This window comes from Myotis daubentonii, chromosome 12 (assembly GCF_963259705.1).
Source record: "Myotis daubentonii chromosome 12, mMyoDau2.1, whole genome shotgun sequence".
NCBI lineage: Eukaryota > Metazoa > Chordata > Mammalia > Chiroptera > Vespertilionidae > Myotis > Myotis daubentonii.
In genome coordinates this window covers 36,524,085-36,543,223 of record NC_081851.1, presented here as the reverse complement: position 1 = coordinate 36,543,223, position 19,139 = coordinate 36,524,085, and the positions used below count along the sequence as shown (strand labels likewise).

General features: G+C 39.3%; 1 protein-coding gene and 1 pseudogene across 5 annotated transcripts in view; both read right to left on the bottom strand.

Moving 5' to 3' along the window:
• LOC132213876 (interleukin-6 receptor subunit alpha-like) overlaps positions 1 to 12,427 on the bottom strand; it is a 90,194-nt pseudogene extending 77,767 nt beyond the window's left edge.
• The window catches only part of EXOC6B (exocyst complex component 6B), a 555,911-nt gene that overhangs the window by 106,587 nt on the left and 430,185 nt on the right, over positions 1 to 19,139 (bottom strand). For all 5 annotated transcript variants that reach the window (XM_059659432.1, XM_059659431.1, XM_059659433.1 and 2 more), the window contains one exon: positions 15,283 to 15,356. In XM_059659432.1, coding sequence (XP_059515415.1) covers positions 15,283 to 15,356 — 74 coding nt within the window. The remainder of the gene's footprint in view (positions 1 to 15,282; positions 15,357 to 19,139) is intronic.

Genomic DNA, 19,139 nt, shown 5'->3' with positions numbered 1-19,139 from the left:
ATCACTAGAAACCTAAATGAACAACTTAACACTATAAAACTCCTAGAAGAAAACATATGAGGCAAAACATTTTTAAGATAGGACAGAAAGAGCATGAGCCATAAAAGAAAAAAAGGTGATGTCATTATGAAATATATGTTATTATAACAAAAAACTCATACTTTTTGAAAGATATTGTTAAGAAAATTAAAAGCCACAGGCTAAGAGGAAAAAAAAGTTGCCAAACACATATCTCATAATGGATTGCTAACCAGAATAAATAAGAATCTATTACAATTCAATAATAAGAATTACTGTAAAAACTGGACAAAAGACTTGAACAAACACTTCACAAAAGAAGAGATAGCATCAAGAGTCACTACAAGAATTAAAACCACTGCAAGGTCCTAGTGCATACCTATTAGAATGATGCGAATTTTACAAAATTGACAATATCTAATATTTGCAAGAGTGCAGAATGAATGCAACACTCATATATTGATGATGGAAATGCAAAATGGAAAAGCAACTTTGGAAAAATAGTTTGATAGTTTCTTATAAGTTAAACATACACTTAATATATGACTCAGTAATCCTACTCCTAAGTATGTATCCTAGAGAAATGAAAACATATGCCCACATAAAAGCCTTTACACAAACGTTTATTGTGGCTTTATTCTTGATATCCCCAAACTGGGAACAATCCAAATATTTATCAACAATACAATAAGTAAACAAATAATCCTTGTAATAATATACTATTCTGCAAGAAAAGTGAACAGACTACTAATATATGCAACAATATGGATGCATCTCAAAAGTATCATGCTAAGTTAAAGAGACCAAACTTAAAAGTGTGATTCTAGCTATATATTTGATTCCATTTACATGACAAAATGGCAGCATCAGAGATCAGAGCAGTCATTGCCAGGGGCTGGGAGTGGGAAGAGGAGACTCACTGCAAAGAGGAATAAAGAAACTTTTTGAATAATAGAAATGGTCTGTATCTTGATTTTAGTGGTGGTTACATAACTGCATAAGTCTGTAAAAATTTATAGAGCTGCATATCTAAAAAAAATGAATTCTACTATATGTAAATTATGTCTTAATAAACCAACAAACAAAAGATTGTCACAACAAGTGTTCAAGAGGAGATAAAGCAAATTGAAACTCTTATTCACTGCTGGTGGGTATTAAAAATGACTTTAGAAAACAGTTTAGAAAATAAATAAAGCTAGACACTTACTATAGACCCCACAATTCCACTCCTACTATTATCCAAGAAAAATAAAAACCAATATCCATGCAAGAAATTGTACATAAATGTCCATAGCAGATTTTTTCATAATAATGCAGAACTGGAAACAACAAAATGTTCATAAATACCTATATATATAAAAGCCTAAGCAACTGGAATAACCAGTCGCTATGACACGCACTGACTACCAGGGGGCAGACACTCAATGCAGGAGCTGCCCCCTACTGGTCAGTGAACTCCCACAGTCAACCTCCTCTGGCAGGCCAACCTCCTGCGGCCCCTCCCCCCTGCCAGCAGGCCCTGATCCCCCGATCGGGGTTGGCCCCCGGGCTGGGACGGGGAACTGGGGGTGGGTGGTGGTGGACAGGGCCCCTTTCCCAGGGGGGCTGAGGGCCAGCTCCCTCCTTGGGCTGGTGGCCAACCTCCTGTGCACCTTCCTTCCCCCTGGTGGGCAGGCCCCAATCGGCCCACCCACCATGGTGGCAACATGGTGGTGAGGGAAGGGGTGAGGGGGGGGAGGCCGGGAACCACGCGACAGTGGAGCACCAAGGTGTCTGTTCTTTCTGCACCCGGTCCAGCAACCAACACCTCCTTTCTAGCCTGACCCTGATCAGCCTGGCCCCAATCGGCCCTGATCACCAGCCAGGCCTAGGGACCCTACCTGTGCATGAATTTTGTGCATCAGGCCTCTGGTACCATATAAAGAAATATCACTTATTAATTTAAAAAAATTACATCCAAGTAACATAGATAAATATCAAAACATTATAATGAATGAAAGAAGCCAGGCATAAAGGGTATAAAAAAATAAAAATTCTAGAATTTTATATAGCATTCTATATAATTGTACATATAAAATTTTATATTTTGTATCCAGATATAATTTCATGTACAATAAAATGAACCTATTTTACATGCAGAGTTTCATGAGGTTTAACAAATATACACATCTATGTAACTACCAAGAACATTTCTATCATCCCCCCCAAATTCCCTTGTGCTTCTGTGTGGTCAGTTATGTCTCCTTGCGGACAGGCAACCAGATTTGTTGCATTTTCTAGAATTTAACATAAATTTTAGAACTGGATTTTATCAATAGTTTATTCTTTTTTATTGATGAATGACATTTCTTTATATGGGTATATCAAAACTTATGTAATCATTTACCTGTTTGTATTTATGAAGTAACCTACTGAAAACAAATCCTAGGGTATAAAAATGAAGAATTTAGAGAGGCAAAAGGGGGGGGGGACATCTGTAATACTGTCAATAAGGAAGGAAGGAAGGGAGGGAGGGAGGGAGGGAGGAAGGAAGGAGAGAGAGAGAGAGAGAGAGAGAGAGAAAGGAAGAAAGGGAGGGAGGGAGGGAGGGAGGGAGGGAGGGAGGAAGGAAGGAAGGAAGGAAGGAAGGAAGGAAGGAAGGAAGGAAGGAAGGAAGGAAGGAAGGAAGAATTTATAACTTATAAGGCTTTTATAATTCTGGAGTAAGCATTAACTAAGATAAGGTAATTATGTTACTTAATATTTGGTAGGCATATAATCAAAGATAGTAGGAAACTAATCTTAGAGAGATCAAATAACTTGCCAAATGTCACAGCTAATAACCCAGATCTGTCCAATTCCCAACTTAACCACTAGGCAGTCCTAACCCCCAGTATAGGGCTCCTGGAATTTGCAGTATAGGAGTTCCATTTTCCTGATGTTTATGTGGTTGAGCCTATCAAGAGAGATATTAGGAGTTTAATAGGCCAAGAAAGAGTTTCCTTTCTCTATGCAAAGTGCTCAGCATTTACAAGAAACTCCAAACAGCTCTCTGCTAAACTATTGGGAACTGATCTTAAGTCCTTAGATTGACTGAGGATCTTGCCTTTATAACTAGTCACAAGGGCCAGTTTTTCTTTTCTACTGGATTTTCTTAGCAAATGTTATAGTATAAATTATGAAAGGGGAACATCAGAAGCTATTCTAGGAAAGTGAGCTGTCCTTTCACATTAATACTATCCAGATGGGCTACATGTCCAAGTTCAATTTCATTTCATGTATATGATTTCCTTAGTCACATCTTAGAATGTCATAATCTCTCTCTCTCTCTCTCTCTCTCTCTCTCTCTCTCTCTCTCTCTCTCTCTCTCTCTCTCTCTCTCTCCACATTCTCAACCAGGTATTTTGCCACTGAAATCAAGAAAGACTAAGAAACAAATGATCCTGACTAATCAAGGAGAAGGTACTTTAAGAGACGAGAATCCCTATGTGATGTGTCTGAAATTGGACCCCTTGCAACAACCTGTGGAGTAGGCTGTCTTCTTGGCTATGGCTGCCTCAGAGAATCCACCTTTCCTGACTGTACCTTTGCCTCTCAACTTATTCACTCTGGTTTACCTCTGACTGTAGTTCTTTCTTTCATTTGGTTTCTGTTCCATCTTTGCTGCAACCCTTGGGACTTGACACTTCAAAATGTCCTTTTGGATCTCTACCTTTATTGATGCTGTCTGGTTCCCCTTTCGCAGTCTGTCCTACTTGCCAACTTTCAGATCAGGGTTCTGGATGCCCTTTTTGGTCCTTGATCCCCAGGGGCCCATGCTTATAACCATGGCTAATTCTCTTACAGGTAAGGGGGTTTCTTTCTTGGCAAACTGATATATACCCCTATTCCCTAAATTTAGCCCTTTGTTGGCACTCTCTGCTGCCCTCCAGCGGCTACCAGTAGTATGTATTCATTAGAAATTAGTTCCAAGGCCTGGCTCCGCTGCCCTTTCCTTGGCCTATGAGTGTCCTCTAGTAGGACACTGGAAGTGTAGTTCATAGAGATGAGATTTGTTTAATCATAACCTCTTAGGCTTTTATTAAGCCAACATTGTCACACCAACCTCTGATACCACTGGTACTCCCAGGGAAAGTCACTGGTGAGGACTCTCCTGTCCTTTCTCCTGAAGATGTGATTGTCAGATTCCAGGTTTGTGGGTATGCATATTCGTGCTGTGTGTTGGAGATAAGGGAGAAACCTCCAGAGTTTCTGAGACTTGGCTTGTTGGAAGAAGCAGAGAGTAGTCCAGTGCTTCAGGCAAGCCTAACAGCTAGCCTCACCGATTACCTAGGTCTCTTAGAATGTAGCATGAGAGAATTACCAATCCTAATGAGCTAAGGTAGAAACTGCCAGGTGGCTACTATGCTATGCTTATTAGCTCTTCACATAAGAGCTGAAATTGAATGAAACTCTAGCTTTTGAACTGACAGATGTCATTATGAGGCTATCTAAAATGAGGCTGGAAACATGCTCATAATAAAAGTTACAGTTGTTCTACTGGAGCAAAAGGGTAGGAGGGTTGTCACAGATTAGGCTCATACTTCTGGAAAAGGCCCTTCTAACATCTACTGGAAAAGCTGTTCTTACTCTGGAGGAACCTCTAACTGGCAGAGCTCTGCCTCTGGGTTAAAAAGGAAGTGCTAGATAACTCTGATGACCAAGCTTTATTTTGGATTAGATTTCCTATCTAATCCAGCACTGTGCCAATATAGGTTGACAGTAACAATCTATATATATAAAAGCCTAAGCCACCATTATGACCAGTTGACCGAACAACTGGTCGACTGGTCACTATGACACGCACTGACCACCAGGGGGCCGACGCTCAACCTTCCCCTGGTGGTCAGTGCACTCCCACAGCCAACCTCCCGCGGCTCGCCAACCTCCCACGGTCCCTTCCCCTGGCTGGCCAACCCCACCCCGATCGGAACTGGGTGAGACGGCCCAATCTGCCTGATCACCGACCAGACCGAGGGAACCCCACCCCCCACCCTGTGCATGAACTCGTGCACCAGGCCTCTAGTCACTAGAGTCTAGTGCAGCCGTGGGCAAACTACGGCCCGCGGGCCGGATCCGGCCTGTTTGAAATGAATAAAACTAAAAAAAAAAAAGACCATACCCTTTTATGTAATGATGTTTACTTTGAATTTATATTAGTTCACACAAACACTCCATCCATGCTTTTGTTCCGGCCCTCCGGTCCAGTTTAAGAACCCATTGTGGCCCTCGAGTCAAAAAGTTTGCCCACCCCTGGTCTAGTGGATAATGTTAACCTGGGAGGCCCACAAGTCAAAGGCCAAATCCAATGTATTATTCATGGTAAAATATGTCAAAAGCCTGATGTTTTGTCTCCTGATAACCAAAAATAGTCTACAACTGTTCCTAACTGAAGTTCCTTCACCATTGCTAATCTCCACATATCTATCCTTAATGCAGTGTAAGAACTCTGACAGGGCCCAAGTGCCTGTCACCATGAGTCAGCATTTACACACACACACACACACACACACACACACACACACACACACCACGAGTCAGCATTTACACACACACACACACACACACACACACACACACATGGTCTAACGGGAAAGACCCTTAAAATGGCTCAGGAGCTCTCTCTCTCTCTATCAAGCACAACTGAGCCAAGAGCCAAGTGTCTGTTGCCCACATTCTTGCTAAGTAGGTGTGCTTCCTCTGAGGAAGAGCAAAGCCCCTTGAAAATATACTCTGCAGATGATCAGACCATCCACCCTCCCTTCAAGGACCCTAACTGTTCACTATTTTTTAAAGATCAATGAAAAGTCTACCTTTTATAAGAACACCATAGTCTCATGTGGTCAGCATCCACTCCTAATACTTGTTCCCTTTCCTCTGGTTCCCAACAACCTGAAACAGCTCCATGGGACTTTAAGAAATTAGATCTACGTGTTGGTGAAATGATTTCCATAGTGAGAGGCTAATGAGTAGAAAACAGCCTTCCCAGCATGCTATGATGCTATTTGGCCCAGTAAATACCTGGGTCTTTTCCTAGCATTTAAATGACACCTTGCATAATTTATATACCAAAGAGTTGTATTCTGCTTGGATATTATTTCATGAGATGTTGGTCTGGAAAAAAAGATTCTGTGTTAAATTGAAAAAAAATCCCTGAGGCAGAATTTCTGAGCTTACCTCCTTCCTGGTTCAGAGGCTGGTATGAGGTGAGACAGAGTCTCAGCAGTTCAAGAACAGACTCTCTCCAACCAAGGACATTCAGTAATCCCAGAATGTGTTACTTATTACTTATTCCATCTGAAAATTTTCCGTGATGGCTCTAGATACTAATGTCCCAAGCAAGGGAAGGAGATACATCTGGTTTGCAGCAGCAGCAGCAGCAGCACAGCAGCTAAAGACTTTATGCACCTGCGCCCAACCTTGTGTATGCTGATCCAGCCTTGGCTTCTATGAGGTCAAAGGTCTAACTTGGTGGAATCTATTTGCAAAAATGACCCTTTTTTTTCTTTTCTTCTTTTTTCTTTTCTTTTCTTTTCTTTTCTTTTCTTTTCTTGTCTTGTCTTCCTTCCTTCCTCCTTTCTTCCTTCCTTCCTTCCTTCCTTCCTTCCTTCCTTCCTTCCTTCCTTCCTTCCTTCCTTCCTTCCTTTCTTTTCTTTCTTTCTTTCTTTCTTCCTTCCTTTCTCTCTCTCTCTCTCTCTCTCTCTCTCTCTCTCTCTCTCTCTCTCTCTCTCCCTCTTTCTTTCTTTCTTCCTAACAGTACCAGACCCAAAGGTGTTAACTCTCCCCTTCTGGGGATGAGGAATTATTTGCTGTCAGAACCTCCTTTGAGGTTAGAAGGACAACTCTGAAGGATATGGGTGTCTGTCAAAACAACTTGAAATAATTCTGTCAATATAACTAGAAGACCCTGCTTTCAAAACCCTTTTGAAGTATTTCAAGTTGACCATATTATTTATGAAGTATTATTTATTTGATTATTTATATCAAACCATAGCTACATGTTCTTTTCTGAAAGCCTGGGTATCAGTATACAGCAGATTTATACTCCTGGGGATCTTTCCAGAAAACTCCACAGCAGTCCCTAAAACTGGCCATTGCAGAATCAATACAAAAATTCAAAATCTAGGAGATAAAGTGGCATCCCCTTGAAGCTCCAGGGCCATCTGAAGGAAGATTTTTGGAAGAGCAGAATGTTAAAAAGCCCTGTTTTATAAGTATGGGCAATCTACACAAGAATGTAAGCTTCATAATGGCAGGAAGCATGTTTTATTCATTGCACTATGCCCACTGTATCACTCTACCCACAGTAACAATGCTAGGCATAGTGTTGAATGGGTGAATGAATATTTTCTGATGAGGGAGATTTATAATTATATCCAAATGCTGGCTCTGCCTATGTTAAGATATGGACTATGGTTGCAGGAACTTTTAGTAGCAACGATATCTATGTGGGTGGTCTAATACACTACTTACTACATCTTCTTCTAATCACCAAATGGCTTTGGGATATGATGAAATGACATCTACCCACATATACCTGCTATCCACATATGCTATCATATGGGTGGTGCAGATAATCTTTTCCAGGATTACGTGTCTTATGACTTAAACCATTCCTTCCTCCCCCACCACCCACGTCAGTCACAGGAATAGCACCTTCCAACTCCATGAGTTATCAAACTGTTTGATTTCTGACTCTGGTACACATGACTCCCAGATTCAAGATCATACACAATCTGAAGGTCAACAAAATATTTCAACTGAACATTTGGAGAGTACTTCTTCTGACAGCATCACTGATCTATACACTTCACATGCCAATTTGTTTCCTCCACCAAGAATATCCTTTCATGAAAACTTTCCCAATTCTCTCCTTCCCCACACCTCTTGTCTTCATCACCATGACAGCAACTCAGTAAATACCTGGGAAAACTACAGACTCACACTTCCCCCAAATAAAACCGAAGTTACAGCCCAGTAGGTTAAGAAATACAGGTGGGCCCTAACCGGTTTTGCTCATTGGATAGAGCGTCGGCCTGCGGACTCAAGGGTCCTGGGTTCGATTCCAGCCAAGGGCATGTACCTTGCTTGCGGGCACATACCCAGTGAGGAGTGTGCAGGAGGCAGCTGATCGATGTTTCTCTCTCATTAATGTTTCTAACTTTCTATCCCTCTCCCTTCCTCTCTGTAAAAAATCAATAAAATATATTTAAAAAAAAGAAGAAAGAAATACAGGTGAGAGATGGCTTTCTTCCCACTAAATACAGCTTAATGATTGTGATGAAGACTGATACGTGAGGCCTTTTAAGATGTGGGCCTGCCCTACATCTAGCCTCCAAGTTAGGGACTGTTTAGACAGGCCAGGGTTAAATATTAACAAATAAATTCTACTGACTATATATCATTTTGATATGTGGTATATCAAACAAAATAAGTTTTTGATATAAATGGGTGTTCTACTGAGGTTAAAATATAAGTAATTATTAAACAAAGTTAAGATTTTGCCAAAGAGCCAATAGCAGACAAGCAAAGAAGGAATGTACCTCTTAGAGGGAATATTGTTCATTAGACTTAGGGCAGGGCAAAAGAGGAGGAAAGGCAATTTGATTCATAAACCAACATTTTATTGAATAGGATGGGAAACAGGAGGAGCATTTTGGAATAATTAGATTCTTAAGTTATTTTCAGGTTTCTCTACCTGATGTTGACTAACTGAAGTATTGATTTTACATCAAATTTTGTACAACATCTCCAAAGAAATACATAATTATTTCTCTCAGGTCCTACACTTGTTTCTAAGGCAGGTTAAGTGCCTGCAATGGAAATGCACTGTGTTTACTTTAGACTGAAGGTGTAGAAAGTGGGGAATAACTGGCCTAGAGGGAATGCAACCAGCTCAGTCTAAACAAAAGCTGTAGATATCTTGGGATGGCTTTGCTGCACGAGAGTCATTGCCAACAATTTCCATTCAGGAGATTTCAGGCAATGTCACAACCTAGTTCATTCAGTTTTATAAAAACGTATGTATACTGGAAGTAAATAACAGTTGGAACCGAGGAACAGAAATGTGATATTACTAAAGAAAAGAACCTTTTCAAACCTTTTCCTGTTGGTCAGACATGTAAGGTGAACAACCATAAATTAAATAAATATATAAATTATATAAATAATTGTCTGGGGGAGTTGAGAGTCCCTCACAATGAAGGCGAGTAACAGAAATGTGAAATGTTTCAGGGTGGCCTGCAAAAAAGCAGCATTTGATGAGGAAAAGTATAGGACATAAAACAAAGAGGCCCATGAAGAAGCTGAACAGTAAAAATAAGGTTAAAGGAGAGAACTTAAGAAATGGTAGTTTAAAGAAATTAGCCTAGCTCTTAAAGGCGGACAGATAGACTGGGTCCTGGCTAAGTCAAAACACACACACAGTCGCGGAGGAAAGGCTGCTGGGCGCCCGGTGCACTCGAGTGCCCCTTTGTGGATCTCTGGCAGGTATTACCAGAGGATCCAGTTACCAGGTCTTCCTCCCTGTGTGTATGATAAGATCTGTAAACGCCGGCTTGAGGCAGAGAAATGGTGATATTGCTGGTATTAAAACTGAAAACGGTGAAATGTGCTGGAAGACGATCACAGCTATGTGACTGATACAAAATCAGAGGATGTTATCATACTGGCCTAACTCAAAAGGGATTGGTGTGAAAAGAGAGAAAAGGAGGCCAGAGAAGCATAGAAGACTTAACAGCAAGCTGGGGCTGTGGATGCCATGGTTCTCCGCTCCCGGCCAGCAGTCCAGGTGCAAAAGGGTAGAAAGTACAAGTCGTGAATTAGGCATGAAATGACCAGTAACGTAATAAACAGTTATTTTAAATGTCTGCTACCCATTTTTGCACATTTTTTGGAGCAGGGAATTGGGCTGGAAAATTTAACAATACCTATAAAAACGGCAAATGAACGTGTTCTGGCCCAGCAGTTCTATTCCAAGAATTTATAAGACTGGCACATTTACAGATAAAAAAGTGTGCATGCAAGGTTTCTCATTGAAATGACAAAGCATTGGAAACAGCCAGGCCAGGCAGTAGGGATCACTTAAGAAAATCACGGAAAAAACCACAGTGGGATATTATGCAGTGGTGAAAAAGAATGAGGCGGCCTGGCTTTCTGATACTGAAATCCTTCTAAGCTACTTTGCTAAATGAAAATAAAGAGGAGTATGTATTTGTAATTACTTTTATATGTATAAATATTTCTAAATAACACAAAAAGTTAACAGCAGCAGCTACTTTGGAAGACAAATTTATTGACCATGAATGAGTCTTTCACCCCTATTATATTTTTTGATCATGAACCAGGTGAATGTTCCATTCCAATATTATAAAAATATTTACATTATAAATATGTTCTAAAATAATTAAGGTCATTGGAAATCTCACAGTCTAATAATGCTATGTAAATAAAAATCAGGTTTAAAATATTATACATACAGTAGGAACCTGATTTTGTATAAACTTATATACAGGTAAAGAAATTGAAAAAAAATATTTTTTCGCTTGCTTGAACATTTCTGTATTTTCCAAACTTTCAGATAGCATATTTTTATAAATAGATAAACAGCGTGTAACTTATTTCAACAACATATGCATATCTTATTTGTATATTCAGTTAAAACTGGTGTTAACATGTACACACACACACACACACACACACACATACACATTTTAAACAAAACTTAAAACCAGCTACTTTCTATGCTTGAAATACCTTCTGCCTAACCCTCAGTTTAACTCTCCACCTTTTCCATGCAATATTTTATAAAACCTCTTCATTTTATAGCTTCTTTTGGTACCTATAGATATACTCTCACTCTTGACTTGCATTGCTTATTTTGCATCGTTTATATGAAAGTCTTATATCCCAACTGAAGTGTTACGTTGGAATCTGTTTCCCCATTCCTTGATTTGGGCTGGCCTTGTAACTAGCCCTAGCCAATAGAATAGATGGTTTGCTAGTCCCAAGTATAGGCCTCAGGGCACATTTCCTCTTGCTCTCTTGGATATGTGCCAAGATGAATGTGAATAAGCCTGGGTTAAGCTGTGTCTGGGTGAGAGACCACATGGAGCAGAGAAGAGCGGGCCTAGCCAAGGCATTCTAGACCAGGCAGTCCCCAGCCAATCTAGCAAACTTACCCCAAAGCCTGAGTGAGCTCAGCTGAACCTATTGCAAACTGCCAATCCATAGAAACTTGAGCTAAATAAATGGTTCTTCTTTTAAACCAATACATTCTGGAGTGAAGTGTTATGCAGCAAAAGCTGCAAATATAATTGAAACATACATAATGACTTCATCCTTCCAATGTCATACTTATCACAATGCATCTTATATTAGAGTCTAGTATTTGCTGATCACCTCTTTGCTCCTGGAGAGCAGGGACTGTATCATATTCATTTGTGTATTCCCACAGCACCTAGGCTGTGGGATATAATCTGTGTTTTGTTCAGAGTAGTCACTCAGAATTTGATAAACTGCAATAGACATCAACTGAAGTTCAAATTCTGGTGTTCATCAGCATTATTCTACTGAATGTTTAATGAGAAAAATATAATCATAGTACTGTTAAAGAATCAAGTAACTACTGAGAATCTACTATTGGTTTTTATTTTAATTTCTAATTATTTTAGGCCAGTAAGTATTAGTAGCTGGAGTGTACATGTCCTTCCTTCAAGATAGTTCATAAATGAGTCCTTAAGTTGTCCTTCTCAAGATTTAGTATTAATTCAAATTTAGATTTTGATAGAAATATGCACTTATATTTAGTATACGAATATGAAGTTGCATTGCAATACTACTTTTATGAACTTGGAAATATAGAAAGTATAAAGTGGCAAAGAAGGAGATTTTGATGTTCACTGTCTAATTCACATTATTATTAACAGCAGGTTTTCTAAACCTAGAGATCTGAAAAACGAGATATATATGGAAATATACTATAACTTTGAAGTGCTATACAAATGTAAAATATCATGAAAGCTTGTATATTCAAAATGTCATTTCAGTCTTTTCCTTAAGAAGTAGAAAAATTAGAATAGACAGGACAGGCGAGAAAGGAGAAAGGATGAATAGTTTCGCTATCCACATCTAATTTGCTTCCTAATAAAATTCTATAGCTTTTAAATGACACTCTGCTATTATAATCTACAATGAGATGATTTCTTCACATATTCCAGGTTTTGAATATTTTAAAAATTATTATCCACTTGATGGACTGAAACACTGCAAAGCAAGAGAACATGAAAGCATGCTCAGAATGAACACGCTCATGAACAGTGAGATAAATACACTTAAGGACAGTAAAAGAACACCCTGCTTCACTGACCTGGAACACGTCCTCCTCTGGCATGGGCGTGCTCCCTATAACTTACCCTAACTCTAACTTCTTCCTTTTAACATTTGCCATTCCTGTTTATTGTTATGTTTGACTTATAAAGGGCATACTATTCAGTTAATAAGGTGGATACGGAATCAGAACCTAAAAGGGTTAGATAGGCTAAATAAATAAAAATGCTCAAAATCTGTGTTGTTAATATGTTTAAAAGAAAAGCATAGACCAAAGAGAGTAAAGTCTCCAATTGTGGTCCATAAAATCAACCATATGAGGACTATCTGAGGAATGGGTAACAATGCTACATTTGAAAAAGATTCAATTACTAGAAGATAGGAAGTTCAATAAATCAGATTAAAAAGCCCACCCCCCAATTTGAGGTTATTAATGTTATTAATAAAAGCATGAAGAGTCAAAGGGTCAAAGTTAAGTGAGACAGAGTTTAGCCAACTTAAGAAATATCTTTCTCATAATCAGACTGTCCTAAGGTGGGCCTGCTGCTTTGGGGCAGTTGAGTCCTCTTCAAGGAGGAAATCAAGCACAGCTGGGGTGCTGTCCAGGGAGTCAAGTATCAAGCCAAAGGTGATACTACATGATTTTTAAGATTGGTCCCCGGCCCCCGAAGCTCCTTAACTCTATTTTAGGATTCCGAAGAGCACATCCAAAGGACACAGATTCAAACATTAATCATGCCTCATTTGAAGTCTAGATACCTCCTTTGGAAACCTACTCCCAAGTTTTCTATTTATAGTTTGAACATCTCTATGGTTCAAAATAATCTTCTCTTTAAAAAAAAAATGCTCACTTTCAGTAAGTTATGAGAATGACTAAGATAACTGTAAGAAGATCAATATTTTCAGCATCGGGTGTGGAAGGATAATTTTTCTCACAATAATTCAACCTATCTGAGACCTCCTGATAACGAGCTGCAGCCTGAGAGCTAGGAAAGGTTTCCAAATGACCTGTTGAAAAATGTAAGCTGCTCTAATGGGGACAGACATTAATAGAAATAAGGTGATCGATACAATCGGAAGACATACTCTTTCTTTATTAGTAAAATGTTGAGGTTTAGTGTTCTGCTCAAACATCATAAAAGGGTGTGGAGAACAGAAATGTGACAGGAAACAGGGACTTCAGCATAAACAGGGCTCACTGAGAGCTCACAAGTGCGTGCACATTGCTCCCCGGCTCAGATCCGCCTTATTTTGGCTGTGCTCTAACTCATTCCCTTCGTTAACATTTTCTGTGAACACTAGTTGCTGTCCATAGGGACCAAAACCACAAACTAGAGAGAATGACCACACTTCCTTCTCATGAATAGTGAGAAGGGAAACATTTTTTCCTTGGATGCGATTTTCCAATGAAATTCAATTTCTGCTTTCCAAGAAAAGTCGATTGGCTCCGAAGTTTCTGAGAAGAAACAAGGGGGAAAGTCCAACAGATCTACTCCACAAAAACCTAAAGCAAAATCCCAATCTCTCAGTCTCATGTCAGCCCACGGGTTAAAACCTGAATGTCTCAGTTGAGGTGCTGAATCCACAGGTGGAAGGTCTTAACGTAGAAAGAGATACTGAGCTCCATTTGTGACCATGCTGAGAAAACCTTTATGTGTAAGCGAACCCCCACCTCGGCCCTCAAATATTAAGTTGACACACGTTTCTGGGACGCGGTCTGAATCCTCAAACTTTGGCGGATCTATAGAGACACAATTTTCTGTTTTCTGCTTAAGAGGGCTTTCCAGAATTGTCATCAGATGACAGATTACACCACCCATCACAAGGATTCGGGGGTAGCTCAAGCCATCCATTATGGGGCAAAAGCTGTTCCAGCATGAATCGAGTCACAGTGGTAAGGAGACTACCGATACAGCTTTAAGAAATACTCTGGGCATCTAAAAGTTTTCAGAATGCAAACTATGTCAGCTCTGAAAACAAGAGGCACTGCATCATTATGGCAGGAGAAACAAAGCCAGCCCCCTTCTTAAAACAGACCAAAAAAAAGATTGTTTTAATAGGAGAGAAGCATCAGTCATTGATTCTTACTTCATTCACACTTTCTATCCAACCCCATCCATCTTCAGAGTGAAGAGATGACAGAGCCCAGTTCATTTTCTCCCTCTTGAGGCCCCTGCCCATCCTGCTCCTCTGTACCCAAACCACCAAGGCCTACCCACCATTTCAACCTGCAGGCCACAGCTCTCTAGAGCAAGTCGTTCTGTCTGATGGGCTTGCAAAGCTCTGATATGCATAAGGACAGGTTTTCATCATGTTACTTTAATGGGGTTGCCTGTGAGGTTAGCGTGAGTGGTCAGGGCCTTTGCTAATCATCTTCTAAAATGACCATTTAGTCACTCATGGCTGACCACCTTCTACAAAGGAGGGGATGGGAAGACTTAAGGCAACAGAAAAAAGTCAACAAGCCTAACCAACAGTCCAGAATGTAAAATATTTCATTTTCCTTAAATGCTCCTGCCCTCATTATCTGCAAACAAAAGTTCTCTAGGCAGGCAGTCTCTGCATCAGTGCACCTGCTTAGCATTGGTTTGCTGAGTTATCTTTTTGCTGTGTCTGCAGAAGCCAACTATAACACAATGGGTCGCATCACTTGAGGGTCACTTGAGTCCCTCTACTCTTTGGGTCCCTCCTCCCACCTCCTGCCTTCCCTTCTACCCACAAAACCTTTAACTCCACCATAGCTAAGGATCCCAGATAGCTAAATAAAAGAGGTGGCCTCAAACACAGAGAAAAACCCTTAGGTCTCCAGTGTGAATCGCCAATGCCAATCCCCCGTCCCTCCCCTTTTTCCTTAAGACCTGATGGTCTTCAGTCACACATCTTAAAAGAAAAACAAAAAACAAAAACACAAAGACTTACTTGTCTCAAGTCGATGAAGGCCAACTGCAGCGTGTCCTCCTGGAACCCAGGCACCGGGCCGGATCTGGCAAACTCTGTGGGAAAGAAAAGAGGATAAAAAGCGCCTTTAACTAACCATGGACAGGGAGATTGGCAGACGGATGACAGGGAAGACAAGAGAGGCTGGGGGAGAGGAGGACCAAGCTTCTAAGGAGTCATGTCTCTCTCCCTTCAGCTTCTTTGTTTGCCCTTCAAAATTCGTGTCATCAAAACACCATTAATTCCAGCATCCTGACAGCAAGGAAACTGTACTAATTCGACCTGAAATTTATTCCCATGAGCTGCGCTGGGCTTCAGAGTATTTGTTTTGTGAATGGACAAACAACTTGCAAAGGAGGAGGGAGTGGGGGAGAGAAAAAAGTTTTTCCTCTCAACACAATAAAATCTTCAGCTGTGAAACTCTTTTCAGTTCCGAAAGCTATTTATATTTTAGATCGCTGAAGGAATTTTCCAATTTCACGCCTGTCACCTCATTCCCCAAGCATTTATCAAAAAATATTCCCTGCCACATCATTAATTATTCCCTTACTGATTATTTGCATTATCTCATGAGTGCACTATTGCCAACACACCATGCACACACGCACACACCAGCAGCAGAAGCGCCCAATGCAGTGTTTGGCTTTTGAGCAAAAGAGTATTTGCAGCTATAGAAAGGCCCATCGAAATAAATCTTTCTACAGAAACTTGGGGAACATTTGCACATGTCCTTCTTTCTAGTATAGTTTTTCTTCTTGACTTCTACTTCTTATTCCACTTTCGAACATTCCTTTTCTCTTTCCTCTACTCCAATTTAGTCTTAGGTCAAAAAGAACAGACCACATGAATGCAATTTGCAATTTACAGTAGTGCCTTGGGTACATGCTCAGTTTATGACTCTGGCTTCTATATCGTTAACAAGAAGATAACTGCACAGGGCTACAGGGACAAATACTAGTAACAGTTAAGAATGTCAAATTTTATTGTCCCTAGGCCTGCTTATTATGAAATTAAAAGGTCTTGTGTAAGCCCCCTACACAGGAGCGCGCGCGCGCACGTGTGTGTGTGTGTGTGTGTGTGTGTGTGTGTGTGTGTGTGCACACAGGAAATTTAAAAGGTAGACAGTTATTATGTCTTGAGTTCTCTCTGTGAAGCCAAAGTGTGATGGACATTAACATCAATCTACTACTCATCTCAAAAATAACTCTCGAGGATCTGCTCAAAGCAAATATGAAAAGGAATGCTTTCCTTTCAATTATATTTTCCTCCAGGAATGAGTTGAAGAAATTATCGAGAGTTGATATCATACTTTCCTTTTGAAATTAAATAAAATCCATCGGGATATTTGCATATTTGTCTGGAAAATCACTTCAAACAACTAGTGACTGGATATATTCAAATGACGATGTGTGAACAATGATAGAAATTTCTGTCCATTAAAAATATTTTCCACCTACAGGCTTCTAAGACATAATAGGTTTTCACAAAATCCTGGCCTAACTTTAAAAAATAATGCTACCCAGTCAAGTTGCAGGGATTATGAAAACAGTGTGTGCCATGAAATTTTAAACAACTTATTAAAATATAGCACAAATGTACATAAAAGATTCTTATTTTAGATATTCCAAATAAAAATTATTCATAAATGAAGAAGACAAAGTATATACCACAATTCACATAACTTTCTATTTGCTTTGAAAAGAAAATTCAAATGTCATTTATAAATTAATTATATCATATGGATAACCCAAGTGATTAAAGTTTTAAAAGACTAAAATTCTAAAACTGTACAATACTTGATGAGGGCCCAGTTAATAGAAAGCTTGACATAATCCATCCTTCATATCTTACAATAGCCATTATCTGTGATAACCTTGTATACAGCAGCTGTTGAAGTCACACGTACAACTTTCCCCATTATACGCTCCTGTAGAAAGCAGTCCTTTGAATTATGGCCACAGCCCCTCTCTTTGACAGCTTTGATTGGCAGGTGGTCAGCTTCAATAGGCCTCCCATGCAACGTGCTTTCATCCAAGGTTGGTAGATTATTACAATTGTGCCTGCATGACTCAAGGCTACGCTGCATCATTTGAAGTATTGCAGTCCTCTCCATCAGTAGGAACCCTACTTGAGTCAAAATGCAGCTTCTAGCAAGATGTTCTACTGCCTACACATGTGCACCTCAGAAGAGTTACCCTGCGATGCATGGTTTGAGAGCTGGCTAAACATTCTTGAATCTCCTTATTGGGCATGCTCCCTGGGGCTCACAGGTGAAGCTGATGAAACCCTCAGGATTCTGGATGTGATACATACTTAGTTCTCAGAGTCTCACTTTATAGACCTCATTTTTATGACATACTGAATCTTCTAGATTCCCAGAGAACATAGTGGCCTTTTAGATTTGACTTTCCTTTTATAAATCAAGAAATCAAAGAATGACAACTGCATCAAGATATGACAAAGTAAAGATTAATTTTCATGTAGAGCTTATGGAAATGTCTAATTACAATATAGTCAACTTGATATTTGTATTTTTTTCTCATTGTCTTATGTGTGTGATTGTTGTCATCCCATGTCAATAGTAAACTCCTTAAGGATATAGAACATATCACAGAACCTAACAAGTATTCAAAACAGTAAATGTGTATCAAATACTTATATATTAAATAAATAAGTTACAAAAATAGCAAGATTCATTAATCACACAAACTCTTCACTGCCAATAACAATCTTTTGATCGCAATAGGTAAAGTGTTATAACATGAATATCGATGAGCAGGCTTTAGGAATTTATAAGTTCCCTAAAATTAGGTGCACAATGATTTAGGGGATAGGCTCTGGGGTCATAAAAACCAGAGTTTGAGCCCAAGTTCCCCTAGCTCTATGGCCATGGGAAAATTAATCTCCTTACCCTTCAATGTCTTTATCTCCAAAATGAGGATAACAGTGCATTCCTTATAGTGCTGCTTTGCGGATTGCATGAAATAACACATGTAAAGCAGCTGGCAGAGTGCCTGGCATATCATAATTGATTATCATTACAATTAGTTTTTGCTGTGAAATGCATTTCTCTGGGAAGAAGATTCATAGCTTTCACTGAATTCTCAGAGGGTTGGTGACCAAAGGTTAAGAAATAATTGTAAACCCAGGACAAAACATTAAAAGAAATTCAGTTACTATTCAGTGAAAAGTTGGCATTGCAAATTTATAGGCAAGTACCTCAGTGCTTCACTGAAAGGAAGTTAATATGATAATTAGCCACAGCAATTTTCACTGCTATTATTTTAAAAATTCAATAAATGCATAAAATACATATCTAATTTGTGACTCAATGTATCTTTGAAAACATGATTATTGTCCTAGAGTCAATTTTTTTAGATATATCAAAAATGTTGATTGCATAAAAAAGTGTGAATATTTAAAAAATAAAATGAAAATTTGTATATAGTCTGATTTCAACTACATAAAATGTAATATGCATCAAAGACACACGGTAAGCACTCATTTGATAATGTTAACTGAGGCTGTTACTGAGAGGAAGCTTATAAGAGGGCTTTATTCTTTTTATATCTTATAAATTTTTAAAATGAGTACAGCCCACTTTTATAATCAGAGAAAATGAAATAGAAGAATACACACCCCCCCCCAAATTATTTAGTGGTGCTCATTTAGTAGTACTTTTTCTAGTGAAAAGAGATATAAGTTGTTCAAGATTTATCATTATCACCTGGGATTGATTTGCACACCCAAATTCCCAGATGATGGAATGTGCCTGATAATTTTGAATTAAAGTGATAGACAGGAGGAAAACCACACATAGGAGGGGGCAAGAAGCTCCC